This window comes from Ctenopharyngodon idella, chromosome 23 (assembly GCF_019924925.1).
Source record: "Ctenopharyngodon idella isolate HZGC_01 chromosome 23, HZGC01, whole genome shotgun sequence".
NCBI classification, from domain to species: Eukaryota; Metazoa; Chordata; class Actinopteri; order Cypriniformes; family Xenocyprididae; genus Ctenopharyngodon; species Ctenopharyngodon idella.
Window position 1 is genome coordinate 7,848,947 of NC_067242.1, and position 20,780 is coordinate 7,869,726.

Consider the following 20,780-nt stretch of genomic DNA (forward strand, 5'->3'; position numbering starts at 1 on the left):
ACTCAATGTTCAACAGAATGTATAATTGGTACCCTAGTTCTACTGTTTATTATTTTTCTTTTTTCCCCTTTTTAATAATATGTAAAACTTTTTTTATCTTAAAAAAATCAATAAGAAAAGTTACAAATAAAAATCAGACCTTGTTCTACTGTTTATATTTTCCTTTTCCCCCTTTTTTATACTATACACAATGACCAAATAACTCAATTAACATCCCAGATATGATGATGAACATTACAAATTAAGTTCAAGAATGAACCTCAGACCTTTAGTTGGTCAATCCATCAGAAATCCACTTAAACCTGCATCTCAGAGCCTGACGTACCTGTGTGAGTCCGTGAGGAGCTCCTAGAACAGGAGAGGCCATTCCCAGAACCATTCTCCCTACTCGAGTACCGCCACACGGGAAGAACAGGTTCACCAACTAACCGCAAAACTAACAAATGCTTCCTGTCTCTCTCACAGTCACCACACAGATAGAGTGAGCAGAGATAGATATTACTCCTACTCTGCTTCTTTGGAAAATGAAGACCAAAGTCTGAAGGGCACCAGGACCAGAAATGGGTGGAGTATGTGCCCCTGACCACGCCCCTTCTGATTTAACATTACCCTCATATGCCAAAAGAACATCTCAACACATGTCTAAACAACATATGTGCATGTGTGACTGAAAACCTAGTAAGCTGCTTACTTAGTATTTTAGTGCACCTATGATGCAAATGATGTTTAGTTAGATGGCTCACTAGGTTTTAAGACACAGACTATTGCTGTTATTCATTTCAATCTGTTCCCATGTAGCAAAACATTAACACTTCACACCCAACATGCACAAACACTTATTCAGGACAGCATGTGCTGCGACAATCATATGTTCTGATGAATGACAGATGTGTGTGTGTGTGTGATAAAAAAAAATCTATCACCAGCCTGTCCTGTATATTGTCAACCATATGTGTGTGTAAGTGTGTTTGTTCCTCTGGATGAGGTGCTACACAAACCACCTCGGCCAGTGTGTTTTGAAAGCAAACATGGAAACAGCAAAGCCATTCATGACCCACAGGAAAACATGCAGGTGTGTGTGTGTGTGTGTGTGTTTCATTAGAAGTGACGGGAAGACCGAAATGAGAAAAAGGAAAGTCAGATCGCAAAAAACAAGACTCCAAAGTAGCACATTTCTATATGCTAAATATTCCTGGGAATAATGAGTCACATATGCATTTTGGAAAAGAGTTTGTGATTCTGTAATCATTCAACTTATGAATTTACTATCAAATTATATTATAGCAGACATTACTCTATAACTCTATTATAATTAAAGCTTATGATAAACAGGTTCATAAACACTGAGGGGTACATGTTAAGATAACCATAATTTAATTTAGTGAAACTACAGTCAAACAAGACTGAAATATAAAAATATTTATATTCACGCTACACTATGAGTTACTAGAGAATAAATATATAATAATATATATATATATATATATATATATATATAAGACATAATTTTCCATCACAAAACAAAAAAACAAAACAAAACTAAAACAATAAATTACTAACTTAAAGCAAATAAAAATAAAACGGAAATAATAATAAATTAAACCTTAAAGGGTTAGTTCACCCAAAAATGAAAATAATGTCATTTATTACTCACCCTCATGCCGTAAGACCTTCGTTAATCTTCGGAACGCAAATTAAAATATTTTTGTTGGAATCCGATGGCTCAGTGAGGCCTGCATTGCCAGCAATGACATTTCCTCTCTCAAGATCCATTAATGTACTAAAAACATATTTAAATCAGTTCATGTGAGTACAGTGGTTCAATATTAATATTATAAAGCGACGAGAATATTTTTGGTGCGCCAAAAAAAACAAAATAACGACTTATTTAGTGATGGCCGATTTCAAAACACTGCTTCAGGAAGCTTCGGAGAGTTATGAATCAGCGTGTCGAATCAGCGGTTCGAGCTCCAAAGTCACGTGATTTCAGCAGAGGAAATGTCATTACTGGCTATGCAGGCCTCACTTAGCCATCGGATTTCAACAAAAAAATCTTAATTTGTGTTCCGAAGATTAACGAAGGTCTTACGGGTGTGGAACGACATGAGGGTGAGTAATAAATGACATTATTTTCATTTTTGGGTGAACTAACCCTTTAAATAGCTATATATAAGAGAATTTCCTTCACAAAAACACATTTTTGAATGAAACTCATGAACAAAAAGAGGAAAATATTAAAATGAACTAAACACCTACAATACACCCTAATTTTCATGAATATAGTAATGAAAATATAGTATTGATCAACAGCATTTACCTAAAGATTTCACTAAAAGAACATCTAAAATGTCATGCTGGGACGGTTTCATGAACCGCCTAAACGAACCGACTCACTTTAACAAATCTTTCCAAAGTGCATGTTTGATTATTGCCTCAGTTTGTGCTACAATATGGCAATAAAATGTAAAATAGTGTTTTTGCTACTTGTTGAAAAAACAAACGGCTTAACTAAACCAGCAGGTGCCGCTGTGGCAGAACAATGCACATGCTCTGCTTCTCATGTTCTCAGCAGCTCTTCTGTGGTCTTTCAATCTTTTGGGGAATTTGTGGAATGTGCTGGTCTGGATTCCACCATTCTGCAGTAATGGGGTCCTAAAATGCTGATTTATTATTTTTATCATGTCAAGAAGGCAGGAGAAAACGGGCCCAGTAAACACAAGGTTGGTGTGTATTACCTCGTCATATTCCTCTGGAGGTCCATTGGCTTCCACTGCGCTGAAATGAGTCTTGTAGAGATCTGGCTCAGAACCTGATTAAGAAACACAAAGAAAAGCATTTCCTTCTTAAAACTTCGAGTTATAGCAGCGGACCGATGGATAAATGTTTGTTTGAATGGATATATAGAAAAAAACAACTATTGGGTTGATTGACATCACCATGATTTGGAGATGCAGCGGTTTATGACACATTATGTCTTTCATTTGTAAACAGTCATCATGGATGGTATATGTTGCACTGAGCAACTGGGCTGTCTGGAGTCCAGGAAACTATATTTATGTAATAGTCTGTTTCAGCTAGCTGAAATATTCATGAATGACAAGATGTTGGATAGAAGAAAGCATATTTTTTTGTCTGGATTCAGAATGCCTCATTTAAAAAAATAAATAAATAAATAAAAAGACCTCTACTGTAAAACTGTTACATTTACATACAAACGCAAGTACAAAATTTCCCTAATGTATTTCCCTTTTACCCAAATGTAATTTTCTTGCTATGAAGAAAGCTAACAGCACGGCCCAGGGGTGCGTTTCCTAAAAGTATCATTAGCTAACTTAACTATGGTTGTAAGTTCCATCGTTACCAGCATAGATCAATGATTCAGTGTTTACCGAAACCACAGTATCAATGAACATTCGCAAACAGCATCACAAATTTGTGTGGTTGGAACTATAGCTCTCTAGCTGTGGTTAAAAGCATAGTTTCTTGTTAAAATGATGTGGACTTAAACAGGTTGTGCTCTTGAGCAAAATAAGCAGGCAACTTGGAGTACATTCTATACGTTTCATTCAAAATAGAGGGAATCTGTGATTTGAATGAAACATCTGGAAATAAAGCATAACAGCGGAGAAAAAAAATAGCAAAGTAGTCTTCAGATGCCATGTTCATCATTTACAGCAATAATCTGACATTAATTTGATCTCTAAAGGATTTTAGGGGACCTACAGTTGCAAGAAAAAGTATGTGAACCACTTGAAGAATCTGTGAAAATGTTAATAATTTTAACAAAATAAGGAAGATAATACAAAACGCATGTTATTTTTTATTTAGTACTGTCCTGAGTAAGATATTTTACATAAAAGTTGTTTACATATAATCCACAAGACAAAAAAAATAGCTGAATTTATTAAAATAACCCCATTCATAAGTATGTGAACCATTGATTCTTAATACTGTGTGTGGTTACCTGGATGATCTACTACTGTTTGTTTGTTTTGTGATGGTTGTTCATGAGTCTCTTGTTTGTCCTGAACAGTTAAACTGAGCTCTGTTCTTCAGAAAAATCCTTCAGGTCCTGCAGATTCTTCAGTTTTCCAGCATTTTTTGCATATTTGAACCCTTTCCAGCAGTGACTGAATGATTTTGAGATCCGTCTTTTCACACTGAGGACAACTGAGGGACTCAAACACAACTATTAAAAAAGGTTCAAACATTCACTGATGCTCCAGAAGGAAACACGATGCATTGAGAGTCGGGGGGTGAAAACTTTTGAACAGGATGAAGAGGTCCAAATTTTTCTTATTTCGCTTGAATATCATTTTTTTCCTTCGGAAGCAACAGAAGATACTTTCATGTTTCCTGGAAGACAAATTAAATACAATTTACCTTGATCTTCAAATTCCAAATGTTTTCACCCCCCGTCTATTAATGCATCATGTTTTTTTCTGGAGCATCAGTGAATGTTTGAACCTTTTTTAATAGTTGTGTTTGAGTCCCTCAGTTGTCCTCAGTGTGAAAAGATGGATCTCAAAATCATTCAGTCACTGCTGGAAAGGGTTCAAATATGCAAAAGATGCTGGAAAACTGAAGGATTTTTGGGACCTGGAGGATTTTCTCTGAAGAACAGAGCTCAGTTTAACTGTTCAGAACAAACAAGAGACTCATGAACAGCCATCACAAAACAAAAAAACAGTTGTAGATCATCCAGGTAACCACACACAGTATTAAGAATCAGTGGTTCACAAACTTTTTAACTGGGTCATTTTAATAAATTCAGCTATTTTTTTGTCTTGTGGATTATATGTAAACATCTTTTATGTAAAATATCTTACTCAGGACAGTACTAAATAAAAAATAACATGCATTTTGTATGATCTCTCTTATTTTGTTAAAATTTTGCACATTTTCACAGATTCTGCAAGTGGTTCAAATACTTTTTCTTGCAACTGTATAATGCCCCATTTACAAGATGTAATATCTGGTGTTCTCAGAATGTGTCTGTGAAGTTTCAGCTCAAAATCCCCCACAGATCATTTATTGCAGCTTGTCAAATTTGCCCCTATTTGGGTGTGAGCAAAAACACGCCGTTTTTGTGTGTGTCGCTTTAAATGCAAATTAGCTGCTGCTCCCGGCCCCCTTTCCAAAAGGGGGCGGAGCTTTAACAGCTCAACCTTCGGTTGCTCAACGATTGCTCAATCGTCATTTTGTCGCAGCCAAAATGACGATTGTCAGTAACTGTGTTCAGCCTTACATTGTTCGTACCTTTGCAGATGTTGTTTATGCTCAAACAGCAACATTACACACTAACTAAAGTTAAAAAAAGTGAAATCATCATACTTTGGTGTTTAAGCAGCGAGTTATGCCGTTGTATGGGAAACGAATCCCAGATTAGTCCATTTGAGTTTAGTTGTAGAGCCTCCTTGTGGTATGATTTTTCCACCACTGATGCTTGTTTATTTAGTTTGTTGCCACAGCAACTGTTTTTAACACATGAAAGCAGGAGTTCAGAAATGTATAACCACGGAAATATCTATACCATGTAACCGCATAGAGATTTTCCTGCTATTGAGTACAAACATACAAACATAGAGAGGGGTAGATGCTCCAGTAACTCATCCAATAATGATGAGCGAAATCTGACTCGTGAAACACAGAGTGCCCGGCAGGCCATTAGAAACATGACCTCATCCTCATTACCGAAGTGATACCAGTAGAAAACCCAAGCAAAGTGCTTTAAACTATTCCATCATCATCATAATCGATTTAAAGAGAGATGGGGAGTGTATATACTCTCTATTCGAAAAATAGTGAGAAGCCAACATAGACCACATTTTTAGCAAAATAAGCACTTGTAAATATTTGCTACAAATGCTATTTATGTCTACTACCTAGATAGAATTTTTTTTAAGCACTTTTAGGGACAATAAAAGGTGTGTTTGATGCCAAAAAAATGTTGTTTAGGAAGAGAGTTTGCTAGGTTTTGCAACAGCCCTTGTTAACCGAACCCAATGTACTATTATGAAGGTTTAGAGCAGATTCAAATGTATAAAGCATCTGTGTTTAGCAGGTGTCTAATCCAGGTGTCTTCAAGAAAACTATGGCAGCAGACATGAGGATGATCATGCATCAATGCATTTAAGACCAGGTTCTGTTGTATATGTTGGTAAGGTTTAACTTTTTCTTTTGTTTGAATGCTTAATCTAGCTATAACTCTTAATATATCAGTCATGTTAATGCTCCTGTGTGAATGTTGCTTATCAGCAAGTAAAAGCTCTTTTAAGTGAGGCTCTTTTCTTTAAAAGAAATTCAAAATTCCCAATTCAGCGGCGTGATTCACGAGCAATTCACAGATGCTCTGACTCAGTAGCTGTGTTTTTCTACACAGTATTTTAGGAGATGTTTTTATGAAACTCTCTCCATCAGGAAAAATCGTTACCAAATAAGTGTCAGATTAACACTCAGTCATGAAGAAAACAAGATGTTTGTGTTTCTGATTTGGCCATTCTTTTGAGGACAAAACTGATGATGAATTTCCTGGCCAAATATTAAAATACTCCTTTTTGCGAAAAAAAAAAAAAAAATGCTGCATAAAGAGATTAAAATATATTTTTATTCTGTTCTGAAAATGACAAAAGTTGTATTTTAGGGTTTGGGTTAGTCTATTATATAATTAGTCTGTAATTAAGAACAACAGATGTTAATGGAAACTCCCAACGTGATTTAAAACATGAGTGTGTTTGTGTGCTGCTGTACCTTCATTGCTGATTGCACTGATGCCTCTGTGGAAATCCTCAAAACTGATCACACCCAGACCGCTGGGATCCAAGAACCGCGTCAGATCCTTCACCTGAAATCACAAACAAACTATTCAACCTATGCAAACAGAGCAGAGATAAGTATGTTATCATACATTTATTGATAACAAAACACACATAAATTGATTCACCCACAAGATAAAGATTAAAAAAAATAGGAGGAGAAATTTGTTATCTTAAAAGTCTCACTTTTTTATTAATATGTAAGGATTTTAACTTCTCCTGCACAAAATAAATAATCAAAAAATGCGAAGTAAGAATAAGAGATAGTTTGTGTGATTTAATAAAAGGGCTCATTTTGGTATTTTTCTTATCCATCTAACCTTCTATTTAGTAGGGATGCACGATATATCAGCCACCATATCGGTATCGGCCGATATACGTTCAATGTTATCGTTATCGGCCTGATAAGAAAATTTGGCTGATATATTAAAAGGCGATAAATAATGGATTATTTCCTTCAGCTGAGACACTTCAGATGCACACTGCCTGCCATTATGGTTTTGAACTGCTTGAAATATGATTGAAATCACTTCAAAAAGGAAAATACAATTAAGTGCAACGTACAGCGCAAGTCTGTCATATAAGCTACGTTATATTAAAATGAGAACATTATAATTGTGTGCTTGGGACATGGCTTTTAATGGTGAGACTTTTGTTTTTATAATCAGACTCTCAAAAATTCCAAGAAAATTTTGATTTAGATTTATTGGCCAATATATCGGTTAGCGGCTTTCAAATATAAAGAATTATCGGTTATCGGTATCGGCCAAAACTTTCATATCGGTGCATCCCGACTATTTAGGAACAAAGCATTGCTTGAAAATCTTTTGTAACTTAAGGATAAATACAACAGACAAAAGTCTGTCCATCCCTAGTCTGTTTTGTTAACACACACAGTCAAGCTACACTCCAGTGAACAGACACAATTGCACACAGTCGGTAACCTGGCAACAGCAGAACTGACAGTCGTGAATTCGAAAATCAAAGTTCTCAAAGAACACAAGTGAAGAAAAACACCAAACATACTGAAACACCTCCAACTGAGAAAATCAAAACATGAAACTGTTGGATAAATATTTAACTCTGATTGTGTGTGATATTTTAGCCCTAAAGGCACCAAATTACACGTCTACTTCTCAAATACACACACACACGGAGAAACATTGATTTGAGTTTAAATGACCATGTAGGAAACTTGGACTAACTGGAGTGCTGAACGAGCTGCAAAAATCTGCATTATAGGATCATATACTCCTGGATGATATTGGCTCATTTCGAGTTGGAGTGACTATCAGGCACGTCCGAAACAAGTATTTATTGAGTAACTTCAACCAGTTCACTAAAAAGAACGATTCGTTCGCGAACTACTAGACATCACAAATCAGAATCAAGCATTCCAGAGAGCTGTATAATATATATTAGCAGTTTATCAATCTACCATGTAAGCAATCATTTAAAGATTACTCATGGTATTTTATCACCTGTAAAATCAAATATTCTTTTAATTAATCAAGTGATTGCTTTAGGTAATGAGTAAGTGTAATGTGAGTCAGTTGAGGAGCTGCTTTAACCCCAGTATAGAAACATCTCAAGTCAAGGCGTGAAAACCAGTGAGTCACCAATCAGTCACATGAGAGGTTCAGCTCAGATGAATTGTTGTTACTTTCTTACATTCTCATAGATATGCACTGAGTCACACATAAGAACATTTTTGCGCTGTAACCTGATGCCAATTAAGGTTCCTTCCTGGAAAATGCTACTTCCGGGTAAGAATTTGCATCTAACATCATGCAATCCCATAGCAACCGTATCATAAAGATTAAATGACATGGAAAAGACATAAAAGTGAAAGACAAGTACAGACACACAATCACTCTCCAGTGTGTACTGAAAACAACTAAATTCAAAATATAAATATCCAAACACATTTTTTTTTAATTATATCACTTTCTGTCCACCTGTCTCTCTCCACCTCTTCAGTCATAAACTCAGTGATCAAACCAGCTGAGCAAGCTCTTGTATTGCACACTTGAATCACGAGAAGAAACCTATAGAAATTTGAGTTCAATCACAGTCACGCAGACAAAGGAATGACCCTTGAGGCTAGGATGAAGTATGGCTTGCATTTTCCTACCCCAAAACCATAAACTAACTTATAAAACACGCAAACTTGCTTACTGTTGCAAATGTGTGATACTTTTCACATAACAGGGAAGTTAAATTTTAAACCTGTATCACACAGTCACAAGCTCATTATAAAATAAATCTGAGAAACTCAAAAATGACTGAGACAAATACAAAAAGAAAGAAGTGATATGTAACTTTAACTGTGTACACTGCAAGGTGCATTTGAGAAAAGACGAATAACAATGACGAAAAGCGTGCATTTGTACATGCACCCCTCCCTATCATTCATCTGGCCGTTTAACCTTTCAGCTGATCGGATCAGCAGTTTTAACAGTCACAAAAGATCCAGACTTCCGGCATCAAATCCATCCTCTCTTAAACACACAATGGCACGTGTCCGGGGGATCAGGAGTTAACAGGAAACGCAAATCTATATTCTCATTTAAATGGCAAGATAACCACGGAGGGATTCTGAAATTGGTACATTCAGTGCTAGACGTTATACATCTCAAAAGCAGTTTAAAAATGAAATGCATCCTCCTCCTGAATATCCAGCATCACTCATCTACTGATCTGCCAAATAAAGTGCACAGACATAACATGAATCCCATCATTAGTGCAACATCATTAACACTCGCCAAACAGTAACGAACATCAGATTTTGTTAGATGAACTCATCACAAATGCAAACCAATTCATACATTAACTATTATTGATTTCCCTTAAGTTTAGGTGTCAATGACGTGACATCCATACTGAGTAAAACTGTTTTTTCTACTCGGCTACCTTAAAGGAATATTCCTGTTTTAGTACAAATTAAGCTCAATTGACAGAACTTGTGACTTAATATTGATAATCACAAAAAATAACTGCCACATCTCCCTCTTTTTCTGTAAAATAAGAAAAAATTGAGACACTTACAATGGAAGTGAATGGGGCCAATTAGGAAATGTTACAATACTCAGTTTTAAGGGATAGTTCACCCAAAAATTTACTCACCCTCATGTTGTTCCAAATCTGTATGAGTTTCTGTCTTCTGTTGAACACAATGAATGTTGGTAACCAGAAAGTTGATGGCACCCATTGACTTCCATAGTAGGAAAAAAAAAATACCATGAAAGTCAATGGGTGCCATCAACTGTCTGGTTACAGTCACATTCTTTAAAATATCTTCTTTTGTGTTCAAAAGGAGAAAGAAACTCATACAGATTTGGAACCTCTTGAGGGTGAGTAAATAATGACATAATTTTTATTTTTGGGTGAACTATCCCTTTCCAGACAGTATAGCCACTAAAAATATGAGTTTTAACATGATTTTAATGCAAAAATAAAAATCTTGCAAACCATTTATATGCATAGTTAGACCCAATTGTACAACTTTGTCATCATGACAAAATGTAATAAAATGTATGTAAAAATTATGATTTAAAATGTTTGAAAGCTCAAATAATAGACAGCTTTTAAAAGAAATAATAATAAAAAAATAAGCTTCATATTTCTGCTTTTAAAACTTCCATTCATCGTAACCTCATCTTTTGCTCTTTTTTTAATTAAGAAATGTTGTCAATTGAGCTTAACTTGTATTGAACATGGAATATTCCTCTAAACAGTTTATGTTCAAGTTAAGATATAGCAATAACTAAATGTCATGATGTAATTAAACATAAATAAGGGGTAACAAAAATAGCTCAAAAGTCGCAAAACTTGGGAATTAAGTTTGAGTGATTATTACAAGGCACTGAAAAGTGTATTAACACTTTTATAGTTTGTTAAAACTTATGCAAAACAGCTGATAGTTAAAATAGGATAAACATGAGAGAAAGAGCGAGAGATACAGGACGAGTGGTATTCTGAGTCTTTGAGGGTTTGAATAATAAAAGAGCAGCTCTTGGGTGTCACCATGATCAAGTTTCACTTGGGACCCAAGGGAAGACACACACTGTCCTGTAATCATAAAGCTTTTTTATAACATTTACACCCCCACCCGCCATTTATCCCCCTACAAACTCACACAAATAGACATAGATGCACCAAAAACTGACCTGTTCAGCTCCATATGCTTTTGCAAACTCGATAAACTCCTCAATATGGACAAATCCATCTCCGTCCTGATCCAAAGCCTGGAAAACTGCTCGGAGAGCCGACTGCTCCTCGCTTCTATGGGCTGTTGTGGAAACTATAGGCACGCTTATCAAATCCACCGGGACCCTCTGGTCATGAAGCGATTTGGTCGGAAGAGAGTCTGAGGCCTTGCACAAATCCAGAGTCATTTCTGCATGTTTGGGAATGTTGGGAGTATCAGGATTGTTTTCCATGAAGGTCAGGTAAGCCTCCCTATCCAGGCTGGCTCTACAGGGAAAGACATTTCTATGCAAGAGAGAAGAGCTGGGGGCAACTGAGCTCACTTGTTGCTCTTGTGCCAGGTCTATTGGTGTTGGTGTCAGCTGATGGAAATCCTCCTGATGTGTAAACTGAGCAGTAAACCCCACCTCTCCCTCTCCTGTAGCTTCATGTAATTGGCTGGGAGTCTCTGTGTTGTCTGTAAGATCCGGCCCCACAAGTCCACCTGTCACAGTTAGTTGATCACCTGCACAGGTAGAGGGAGTGGACTCTAAAGAATCAGGATTACTGGCACAATGAGGAATGACTTGATTCTGAGTAGACATTCTGCAATCCGATCTCTCCCCTCCCTGTATAGACATACTTTGAAGTTTCTCTTTGACTTTCAGTGGTATTTTATGACTATCATGGTGAGCTGTTACATTTTCTTCAGGTGTATCTATTACAATTGCACTTGATTTTGGAGTCAAAGAGTCATTCAGTTGGTCCACAAGTGTGAAAATTTCCAAAAGTGCACTCTCTTTTTGTTGAGCATTGATTAGTTCCTGACATGCTTCTCTTGTTGCATTCAGTTCTTGATTGTTGTCAGATTTACTGCTATCAAGATTTAAATCATCACTTTGCAAGTTGTCCTGCTTGCTTTCCAGATTGATTGCCTGTTGATTTTGATGCAAATCTGAGAGTGGTTCTTCTGTTGTGGTTGTATCATCTGCGCACATTGCCTCATGGTCATTGTCTGGGTTGCCTGTTTCTACATTTGCTATATCATCCTGAAATTCAAGTGTGAGTGCATCAGATTCAAAATCAGGTGAGTTTGCATCACATTTTTCCTGTTCTGTGATCTCAAAGGCATCTATCACAGGTGCAATTACAGTGTCTAAAGATGGCACAGCTTCACAAGAGATGCTGTCTGTCAAGATCTCAAACATGGCAACAGGAATAAGGTTTCCATCTCCATCATGGGGCACCTCAGATAAGGCTTCAGCCTCAGCGGAGTGTGTGGGCTGGCTGTGGTCCTCAGGTAAGATGTCATCTTCTGGTGAGAGCTCAAGTAAGGCATTATGCTCAGGTGTGCAGACCGGTAAGGCTAATGTGGACTCTTGTCTGTCTTTGTCAAGCAGGCTATCAGCTGACGGATCTTCTGCTTGTAAATCTATAAAAGCAATTGGTTTGAGTTCTGTTTTATCTTCAAAAAAAACGTTATCAGTTGTACCGCTGGGCATGGCCTCTTCTCTTACCTCTTCACCAACTGTTTCCAATTGTTCGCCAAATGTGCATTCTGTGGATAAATCATGCAACATTTCTTCACAAAGTTTAGGTGATACGCAAGACTCACCTAATAGACTCCTACAGGCTGTCTCTGCTCCAGAGGATAGTTGTGTTGTTTCTATGTTAGTGCCTGTTGTCTCTTGGCTCTGAAGATCATCGTCATGGGTCTTGTTACTAGCTGAGGGCTTACTACTCTCCTGTTCAGAGTATAGACCTCCAGCCAGCAGCTCGGGTAACAACATCTCTACCTCATCCATTTGAAGGGGTGCACTAGTTCTGGGATATGGCGAGCCAGGTGGTTCTGAACATGTCATCGAAATGATGGGCTCATGGGCAAGGGCTGAAGATGGGAGGTAGATGTGTTGAGATGTCTGACAAATAACTGAAGGATTGGGATTTGAGTTTGTATCCATACATGAGACCTCCACGGGAGAAACAGGCAACAAACCTTCAGATTCCAGAGTCCCATGAGGAAGCAAGATCTTGCTGTCTTCATTCTCAATTGTTCTTTCCACTAGGGAATTATGGCTGAACTCACAGTTTGTTAAATGTGTGTCCTCAAGCTTGAAGTGAGCTTCTTGTAATAGTGTTTTGTCAGTCTGAACGGTGGGGTCATTAATAACCAACTCACCTGTGTACACATCTAGAGGGTTTAAAGTGGCAGTAATCTTCACCGGTTGCAAGATATCAGGCACCTGTTCAGGATGATTGTAAAAGTTGTTTTGATTCTGCATGGGTACGTTTGAGAACGTAGGACTGGTAGATCTAGAATTAAAACTGATGAGATCTCCTTCCACAATTTCCGAACTTCCAGGAGAACCCTCTCCTTTGAGATCTTGGGAAGGAGGAGGCTGAGTCTTCCATTCGGGATAGACGCAATCCAGACCATTTTCCCAGGAATACGTCTGCCCAGAATACTGAGAAGCCCAAAATAAGTCATCAAGGTTTATGGCGTTCTCATGAAAAATTTCATTAGTAGAATCACCAACAGCACTGTTATCTTTATCCATAAGGAGAAATCCAAGGGGATTCTGTTCGGATTCCCAGTCAGCTTTCCCACTCACCTCCCACTCAGAACACCCCTGAGGGCTGGAGAGAACTTGCTCCATTGAAAAGAAGAGTTCTCTCCTCTGACAATTGGAAATATTCCAGAAATTCCAATCCTTTGTTATGATCCCACAAGGTAATGTTCGGAATTCAAAAGTAATTGATGACCTCTTCCAGCATACGCACCAAATGAAATATCCTTGTTGAGACCCATGCGTAAGCGTCCACTTCCCTGTAAATGATCAACTACTGTTTACTTTAGCAGACACAAGGATAATGTTTCACTGCCATAACACAGCTCCATGTGGGCTGAGATATTTTTCCGATATGCAAACCTCTCCTTTAAAAAACAGCGTTGGCTCAGTTTCCCTGCTCTGCATTCAAATTCACATCTAATCCATTTAATATAAGACTTCTCAAAGCTTGTTGATCCACATCCCAATCAACACATAATAAGAGGATTACTGCAGTATTTACGATTGCTGCCCATAAATCGTAATGAAAAATACAATCCTAGAATATGTACATATGTAAGAGAATACATAAAAGTACATAAAATAGAAAGCTATATCATTGCAAATATCACACTGCATATCCAAATTCCATTTGAATTGATTTTGTTAGCCTTCACCTTCCTAATGTTAAAAAACTGCCTGCCTCATAAGCAAATCATTTACAAGGTTACATTAATGGGACACTAACAGGCTTGACACTTCCTTGGAATAACTACGAAGCATTAAAGTCTGGTTATAATGTATAACAATCTTTAAACAGTTAATCTTATTATGAGGCAGTGTGTTAAATCATTTTACTCAGATAAACCAGATTGTCTCGCAGTCTGACAGAATAAAGTTTAACATATCTGCAATTTGTTATATGTTAATACAGCTGTCATTGTGTAATCAGAAAAAAAATTTAAACCCTTAAATGATAGACTGATCTAGCGCGGTTAGCATCAGCATCCTCCACATCTGAGGTAAACTCAATGGCCGACTAGCTGGCCCAAACGACCCCCTCTCATTTTATTTTCCAGCTTGAATAAAAGAAGACACTTGAAATGTTTCTGGTCCCCCCTCAGTGCCTGATTTTATCCCTTAATTTGTTTTGAAGCTTGGTGATTTATTCTTCAGCTTATCCTTCTTAAAAACAGGCCAACATCCAGGTCGAGTCTCGCGAGTCATCCACCTGCGCTTGTTATTAGCCTGTTAGCGGGGATAAAATCAGCTCGAGACCACCGATAATTCCACAAATCCTTCGTCGGTGACTTATCCGTTAATCTGAAATCCGAGATTTAAGATGAGCTCTTGAGGTCTTGTTTTTCATTCGACGAATGATGTTTCAGTTAAATGTCTCTCTCATCAGCAGCAATACACAACCTCTGCTGTCTCACTCACACATACACACTCGCATGTACACAGGCACACAAACCGACGTCAGCAACACGCATGCGCAACGCCGGCGCCGCAGTCTACAGCTTTAAACCACAGGCGTCAAGAATCCATTCCTCGCGCAGTTATCTGTGCGTTTGGTTGCGATGGTGATGATGGAATGTAGATTTATAACGGCATTTATTTTTGAATGTCACATTCCCGCGCCTCTGTTAACTGACGACTATTTAGTCATATTTTTTTTTTTATTGAAAACAACATAGCTGGAGGTCAAATAGTGGCTAACATAATCGATTGAGTTCGCCAGAATTAAATGAGATAATCGTCTACTTAGAATAAATGCTTATTTGTTAACCATGCGTTATCTTCAGTTATTTACTGTGGTTTTCTTGCGCCCCCATGTGTCCGAACAAAGACGTAACAGCTAATAACAAACACCAAAAAAGTAGTACGAGCATTATAAAAGATTTATTATGAAAACTTATGTATATAAGAATACAAAAATATTACTTTTCCCCACAATGTATTGTAGCTGAAAATTTAATTTTTGTTTTACGTAATGCTAGAGTGGTAGTTACCAGAAGTAAAATAGACATTTTGAATAATTACTAATACTTTGTGGTTAAACATGCTTGAAATATCTGACAACTGCTATGTAATGAAAATACACAGTTCAGCAGGATCTATAAATATACTATATGACTTAAAGTTCAGTCAGAAACACATCTTTCATATCTCACCTCAAAATCAAAAGAAAATTATAAAATATATTTGCATAAACTGCAGTCTATTTTCTCATTACCATAAAGGAGGGGGAAAAAGTAATGAAATCTGATTAAAATGGTAACAATTATAATTCATAGCATTATTTTTTGTACTGACATTAATTTATGCTTAAAATCTAATGATAAGAATGAGAATAAACAACTCAAAAAGTATAACAGAACATTATGAAAATTAAATTTAGGGTGGAAATGTGCTTAATTTTAATACACAGTGTCACAACGCCACAAAGCCTAAAAATGGGCTTTTTTTTCTTTATGCAGAAAATAATTTCTTATTGTTTACTTTTGTTTTTGGGGGTGAAAATACTCTGAACATGTTTTGTGAGCTTCAACAATTATCATCATACAGATGTTGGCCTGATCAACTGTTATTTCATCCTCTTCAGTCATGCTATTTATCTTTTCTTTTCTCCGCCGACCAAAAACCTAGAAACACAAGGGAAGAGAAGTTACGATGAGATCTTATAAACCAAGATATTACCCACATATTCACAAGTCAATCACACAGTGGCAGAAAAATGAGCAGATTGTTTTGCTCACCAGATCACATATTTGGAAAAATAATTCTCATAAGTGCGTTTGAGCCTTCTAATAATTATCATAATTATATAAAATGATTTTTATTAAATAGTTGAGATCCTAGCAAACACGCGTCTTCTACCTCACGCACACACACCTGTGTGCGGTGCTGTCTGTTCATAGTTTTGCAGAGCGAGATGAGATAATACCCAGCAGCCGTTCCACGTCATTGGCCGAGGTGAGCCACGCCCCTCCGTCGGCGACCAGTATCGTTCCAGTGACGTATGAAGCAGCGCGGCTGGCCAGGAAAAGAACCGCATGTGCAATCTCCGTCTTATTGCCAGCTCTTTGCAACGGGATGCTGCGGAAAACCCCTGCTGTCTCGGCATGGGAACCACCTGAAAGAAGAAGAGGATAAAACTGATAGTGAAAAAGAAATAGAGACACTAGAATTTGGCTACACACATAACTGCTCTTACCCAGTCTACGGTATCCCTCTGTGCCAGAGATGGGCCCTGGGGCCACTGTGTTCACCCTCACACCACTGGGGCCCCACTCGACCGCTAAGTGCCTTGTCATGGCATCTACAAACACATACATATGCAGATTATTAGTCATTATTTTATCATTTTTTCAGCCTATAGAACATCCAATATCCTTTAACAGTCAGCATGAAAAAAAAAATATCATAACCAGCATGATAGGGTCAAAAAAAATTTATTAAAAATATATGCATGTTTGAATAATTCACAATAAGACCAGCAAACATGAAAAAATATAATTTTGATTTAATGCCATTTTCATGCTGTAATATGGTTTATTTACATTTTTTATCCAAAGTGACTTGGAGTAATAACACCCTTCATACTAGCTTGATTTATTAATCTGCATACTATATTGTCTTATGCATGTTTTTGTTTTTATTTGTTGTGTAACACTGTTACTCCTTTAATACTATATATTCTAACATTTATAAAAGCAATCATATGACTTTATAAAGCAATCAAACAGACACTTATACCAAAACATCAACCAGAAAGGACACTGACCGTTTGCAGCCTTTGCTGACCCAGCATGCACCTGGAGAGCCTGACCTCTGTACCCCAGTGTGGCCGAAATGTTGACAATGGAGCCGCCATGATCCTGAGAGAGAAAAATAAAGCCACAAACTATGAGACACTGACTATAAACCACTGATCACATGTGAGGGAAAAAATCCAAGATGTAAGATATTTTGGAAATAAAAATCCTTGGTACTGCAAAGGTCAGTGATATGTACATATTTACCTTAAACCATTTGTCATAGACCACTTTACTAGTGTTGAAAGTTCCCATGGTGTCGATCTCCATTACCGTCTTGAAAGCATTAAATGACAACGATGTAGCAGGGCACAAGAAATTACCTGCAGCATCTGAGAAAGAAAAAATACAAACCACAAAACATACATAAATAATATACACTATATTGCCAAAAGTTTTGGGACGCCTGCCTTTACGTGCACATGAACTTTAATGACATCCCATTCTTAATCCGTAGGGTTTAATATGGAGTCGGCCCACCCTTTGCAGCTTTAACAGCCTCAACTCTTCTGGGAAGGCTTTCCACAAAGTTTAGGAGTGTGTTTATGGGAATTTTTGACCATTCTTCTAGAAGGGCATTTGTGAGGTCAGGCAGTGATGTTGGCGAGAAGGCTCCGCTCTAATTCATCCCAAAGGTGTTCTATCGGGTTGAGGTCAGGACTCTGTGCAGGCCAGTCAAGTTCCTCCACACCAAACTCGCTCATCCATGTCTTTATGGACCTTGCTTTGTGCACTGGTGCGCAGTCATGTTGGAACAGGAAGGGGCCATCCCCAAACTGTTCCCACAAAGTTGGGAGCATGAAGTTGTCCAAAATGTCTTGGTATGCTGAAGCATTAAGAGTTCCTTTCACTGGAACTAAGGGTCCAAGCCCAACCCCTGAAAAATAACCCCACACCATAATCCCCCCTCCACCAAACTTTACACTTGGCAAGTACCGTTCTCCTGGCAACCGCCAAACCCAGACTCGTCCATCAGATTGCCAGACAGAGAAGCGTGATTGGTCACTCCAGAGAGCACGTCTCCACTGCTCTAGAGTCCAGTGGCGGCGTGTTTTACACCACTGCATCCGACGCTTTGCATTGCACTTGGTGATGTAAGGCTTGGATGCAGCTGCTCGTCCATGGAGACCCATTCCACGAAGCTCTCTACGCACTGTTCTTGAGCTAATCTGACGGCCACATGAAGTTTGGAGGTCTGTAGCTATTGACTCTGCAGAAAGTTGGCGACTTCTGTGCACTGTGCGCCTCAGCATGCGCTGACCCCGCTCTGTGATTTTACGTGGCCTACCACTTCGTGGCTGAGTTGCTGTTGTTCCCAACTGCTTCCACTTTGTTATGATCCCACTAACAGTTGACCGTGGAATATTTAGTAGTGAGGAAATTTCACTAATGGACTTATTGCACAGGTGGCAACCTATCACGGTACCACGCTTGAATTCACTGAGCTCCTGAGAGCGACCCATTCTTTCACAAATGTTTGTAGAAGCAGTCTGCATGCCTAGGTGCTTGATTTTATACACCTGTGGCCATGGAAGTGATTGGAACAGCTGAATTCAATGATTTGGAGGGGTGTCCCAATACTTTTGGCAATATAGTGTATGTATACATGTATATGTATGTATGTATTTATATATAATTATCCTGCATTCACATTTACTAGTACTGCATTTAAGGATACAATAATGGATAAATGTAATTTTCCTGGAAAAGGAGAGCTGATGTAAGAGTACTAGTAGACGGCCTAACTATGTACAAAAGTACATGCGCTCGTTTATTATGTAATCACATTAGAGACTGATAAAGTGAAACTTGGTCAGAGGTTGTTAGCTGGTTGATATCTATCTCAAGATCTCTTTGGTAATACACTATGTTTGGGGCATTATATGATTTTTTTTTTATTGTTAAGGCACTGTGTTTGACTTCTGCCAACTTCTAACTTAAGCCTTACTGTTAATAAGTATGTCAACACGTCCAAATGTCTTCAGTGTTTCATCCATGGCAGCAGAAATCGTCTCTGGTTGACGCACATCCATTGCTATTGGCAAACATCGCCTGCCTGTAGTGCTGGTTAACTTCTTCGCTGCCTAAAATACACACACACACACACACACACACACACACACACACACACACACACACACACACAATGAATTACTCTTTATCAAAGAAAGCGTAATTATTGGAGATTTGTTGAGACAGTACCTCAGAGAGTTTCTCCAGATTTCTGCTGGCAATGACTGTGTCACAACCATGCCTGGACGAATTGTTATAGGAAGAAAAGAAAAAAAATAGCTTCAAATGACTTTTGCAAGAACATCAGAAAACATATTCAGATTAATCTGAAGATGCAGGTTTGAGAAGACTGTGTTACAGAAGGTCACAAAGGTTAAAGATCAATATATAATTGTCATTATAAAAGGTAAGTCATGAGTAAAAGTGTCAGATTAAAAGGTTCAGTCATAGACAAAGTGTTGACATTGATCACCGTTGGATCACTGACAACTCACCGCATCAGAACTTCTGCTATTCTAAATCCAATACCTGAACCTCCACCAGTTATAAAGGCCACCTGATCACTGCAAACACACACAATAAGTATTATTATAAAAAGTTATTATATATATATATATATATATTGATTCTTATTACTTGTGTATGTGTGTGTGTGTCTACATATATACACAGATAGTCTCTGAGCAATGTAGAGACTTCCAATGCAAAAATGAAAAATCAAAGGTGTTTATTGATCTTACATGAGCAGATTAGGGCTGTAGATGTGTGTGTATGTGCTCATACACTCATCAGTCTCGATGTCCTCTGGCGAATTATTGACCAGCTGAGGTTTCTCTGCCATGATTCTTCTAAATAACCACATAAAGCACCAAAAACCATGTAAAAACTCATCTTTTGTTCACACTGTAATTAACAGTTGAACTACGAAAAATCCACACCTACTAAAAGTACAAGATATGACTTTGCAACCGCTCAAAAAAAGTCACAACAAAGCGTGAAATAAAGTTCAGAATTACATTACCCAAAATGTGAATCCGTTTGCACATGCGATCAGCTCCCAGGTTATTAATGAAGTTTATGCAACAGTTGTTTTCATTCTGCACGATGGACTTCTGTACCTGGCGAGATGCGTGTGACGTCAAACGAACGTGACAACGTACGGCATTATGGGAAATGTAGGCCAATGTTACTAGCGGTAGCCGTTAGGCCGAGTGTAAAAGTTATGTATTATTTGAACGTTATGACAAAAATTGTTTATATTGTACCCAGTAAATAACCATAAATGCTCTCCTTGAACGACTTATTGATATAAGAACAAACATAGCGCACATTGGTGTACCATGGTATTTACATAAGGCAAACGAATATTTTAATGTGGTACCATGGACCTTTTATGA

The 20,780-nt window shown here is 37.8% G+C and overlaps 2 protein-coding genes across 7 annotated transcripts in view; both read right to left on the minus strand.

The window, feature by feature from the left end:
• The window catches only part of rab11fip3 (RAB11 family interacting protein 3 (class II)), a 31,097-nt gene extending 16,076 nt beyond the window's left edge, over positions 1-15,021 (minus strand). Inside the window, exons 1-4 of one of the 4 annotated variants that reach the window (XM_051881913.1) lie at positions 12,619-15,015; positions 10,985-12,435; positions 6,751-6,844; positions 2,736-2,809 (exon numbers count right to left, since the gene is read on the minus strand). In XM_051881913.1, the coding sequence (XP_051737873.1) occupies positions 2,736-2,809; positions 6,751-6,844; positions 10,985-12,435; positions 12,619-13,660 (2,661 nt within the window). In that variant the 5' untranslated portion in view covers positions 13,661-15,015. Of the gene's footprint in view, positions 1-325; positions 1,359-2,735; positions 2,810-6,750; positions 6,845-10,984 lie in introns of those variants that run through there. The other 3 variants (XM_051881911.1, XM_051881912.1, XM_051881914.1) reach the window with 3 other exon arrangements.
• Positions 15,022-15,435: 414 nt separating this feature from the next.
• decr2 (2,4-dienoyl CoA reductase 2, peroxisomal) lies at positions 15,436-20,564 on the minus strand. 3 transcript variants are annotated; one of them, XM_051882517.1, is made up of 10 exons: positions 20,405-20,564; positions 20,124-20,231; positions 19,878-19,946; positions 19,573-19,624; positions 19,319-19,454; positions 17,578-17,702; positions 17,340-17,433; positions 16,770-16,874; positions 16,500-16,688; positions 15,436-16,197 (listed from the first exon to the last, which is right to left on the minus strand). In XM_051882517.1, the coding sequence occupies exons 2-10, from the start codon at positions 20,222-20,224 to the stop codon at positions 16,163-16,165; spliced, it is 906 nt and encodes a 301-aa protein (XP_051738477.1). In that variant the 5' UTR covers positions 20,225-20,231; positions 20,405-20,564; the 3' UTR covers positions 15,436-16,162. The 3 variants fall into 3 exon arrangements, with proteins under 3 accessions (XP_051738477.1, XP_051738478.1, XP_051738479.1); XM_051882518.1 differs by having other exon boundaries at positions 16,448-16,688; XM_051882519.1 differs by having other exon boundaries at positions 16,433-16,688.
• Positions 20,565-20,780: the final 216 nt, after the last annotated feature.

Coding starts and splice junctions, on each gene's coding strand:
- decr2 (XM_051882517.1), bottom strand. CDS start 20,224: ATGGCAGAGAAACCTCAGCTGGTCAATAATTCGCCAGAGGACATCGAG. Junction 19,947..20,123: donor TACAGCCCTAATCTGCTCAT/GTAAGATCAATA, acceptor GTGTGTTTGCAG/TGATCAGGTGGCCTTTATAA. Junction 16,198..16,499: donor TGACGTGGAACGGCTGCTGG/GTATTATCTCAT, acceptor TTGTGTTTCTAG/GTTTTTGGTCGGCGGAGAAA.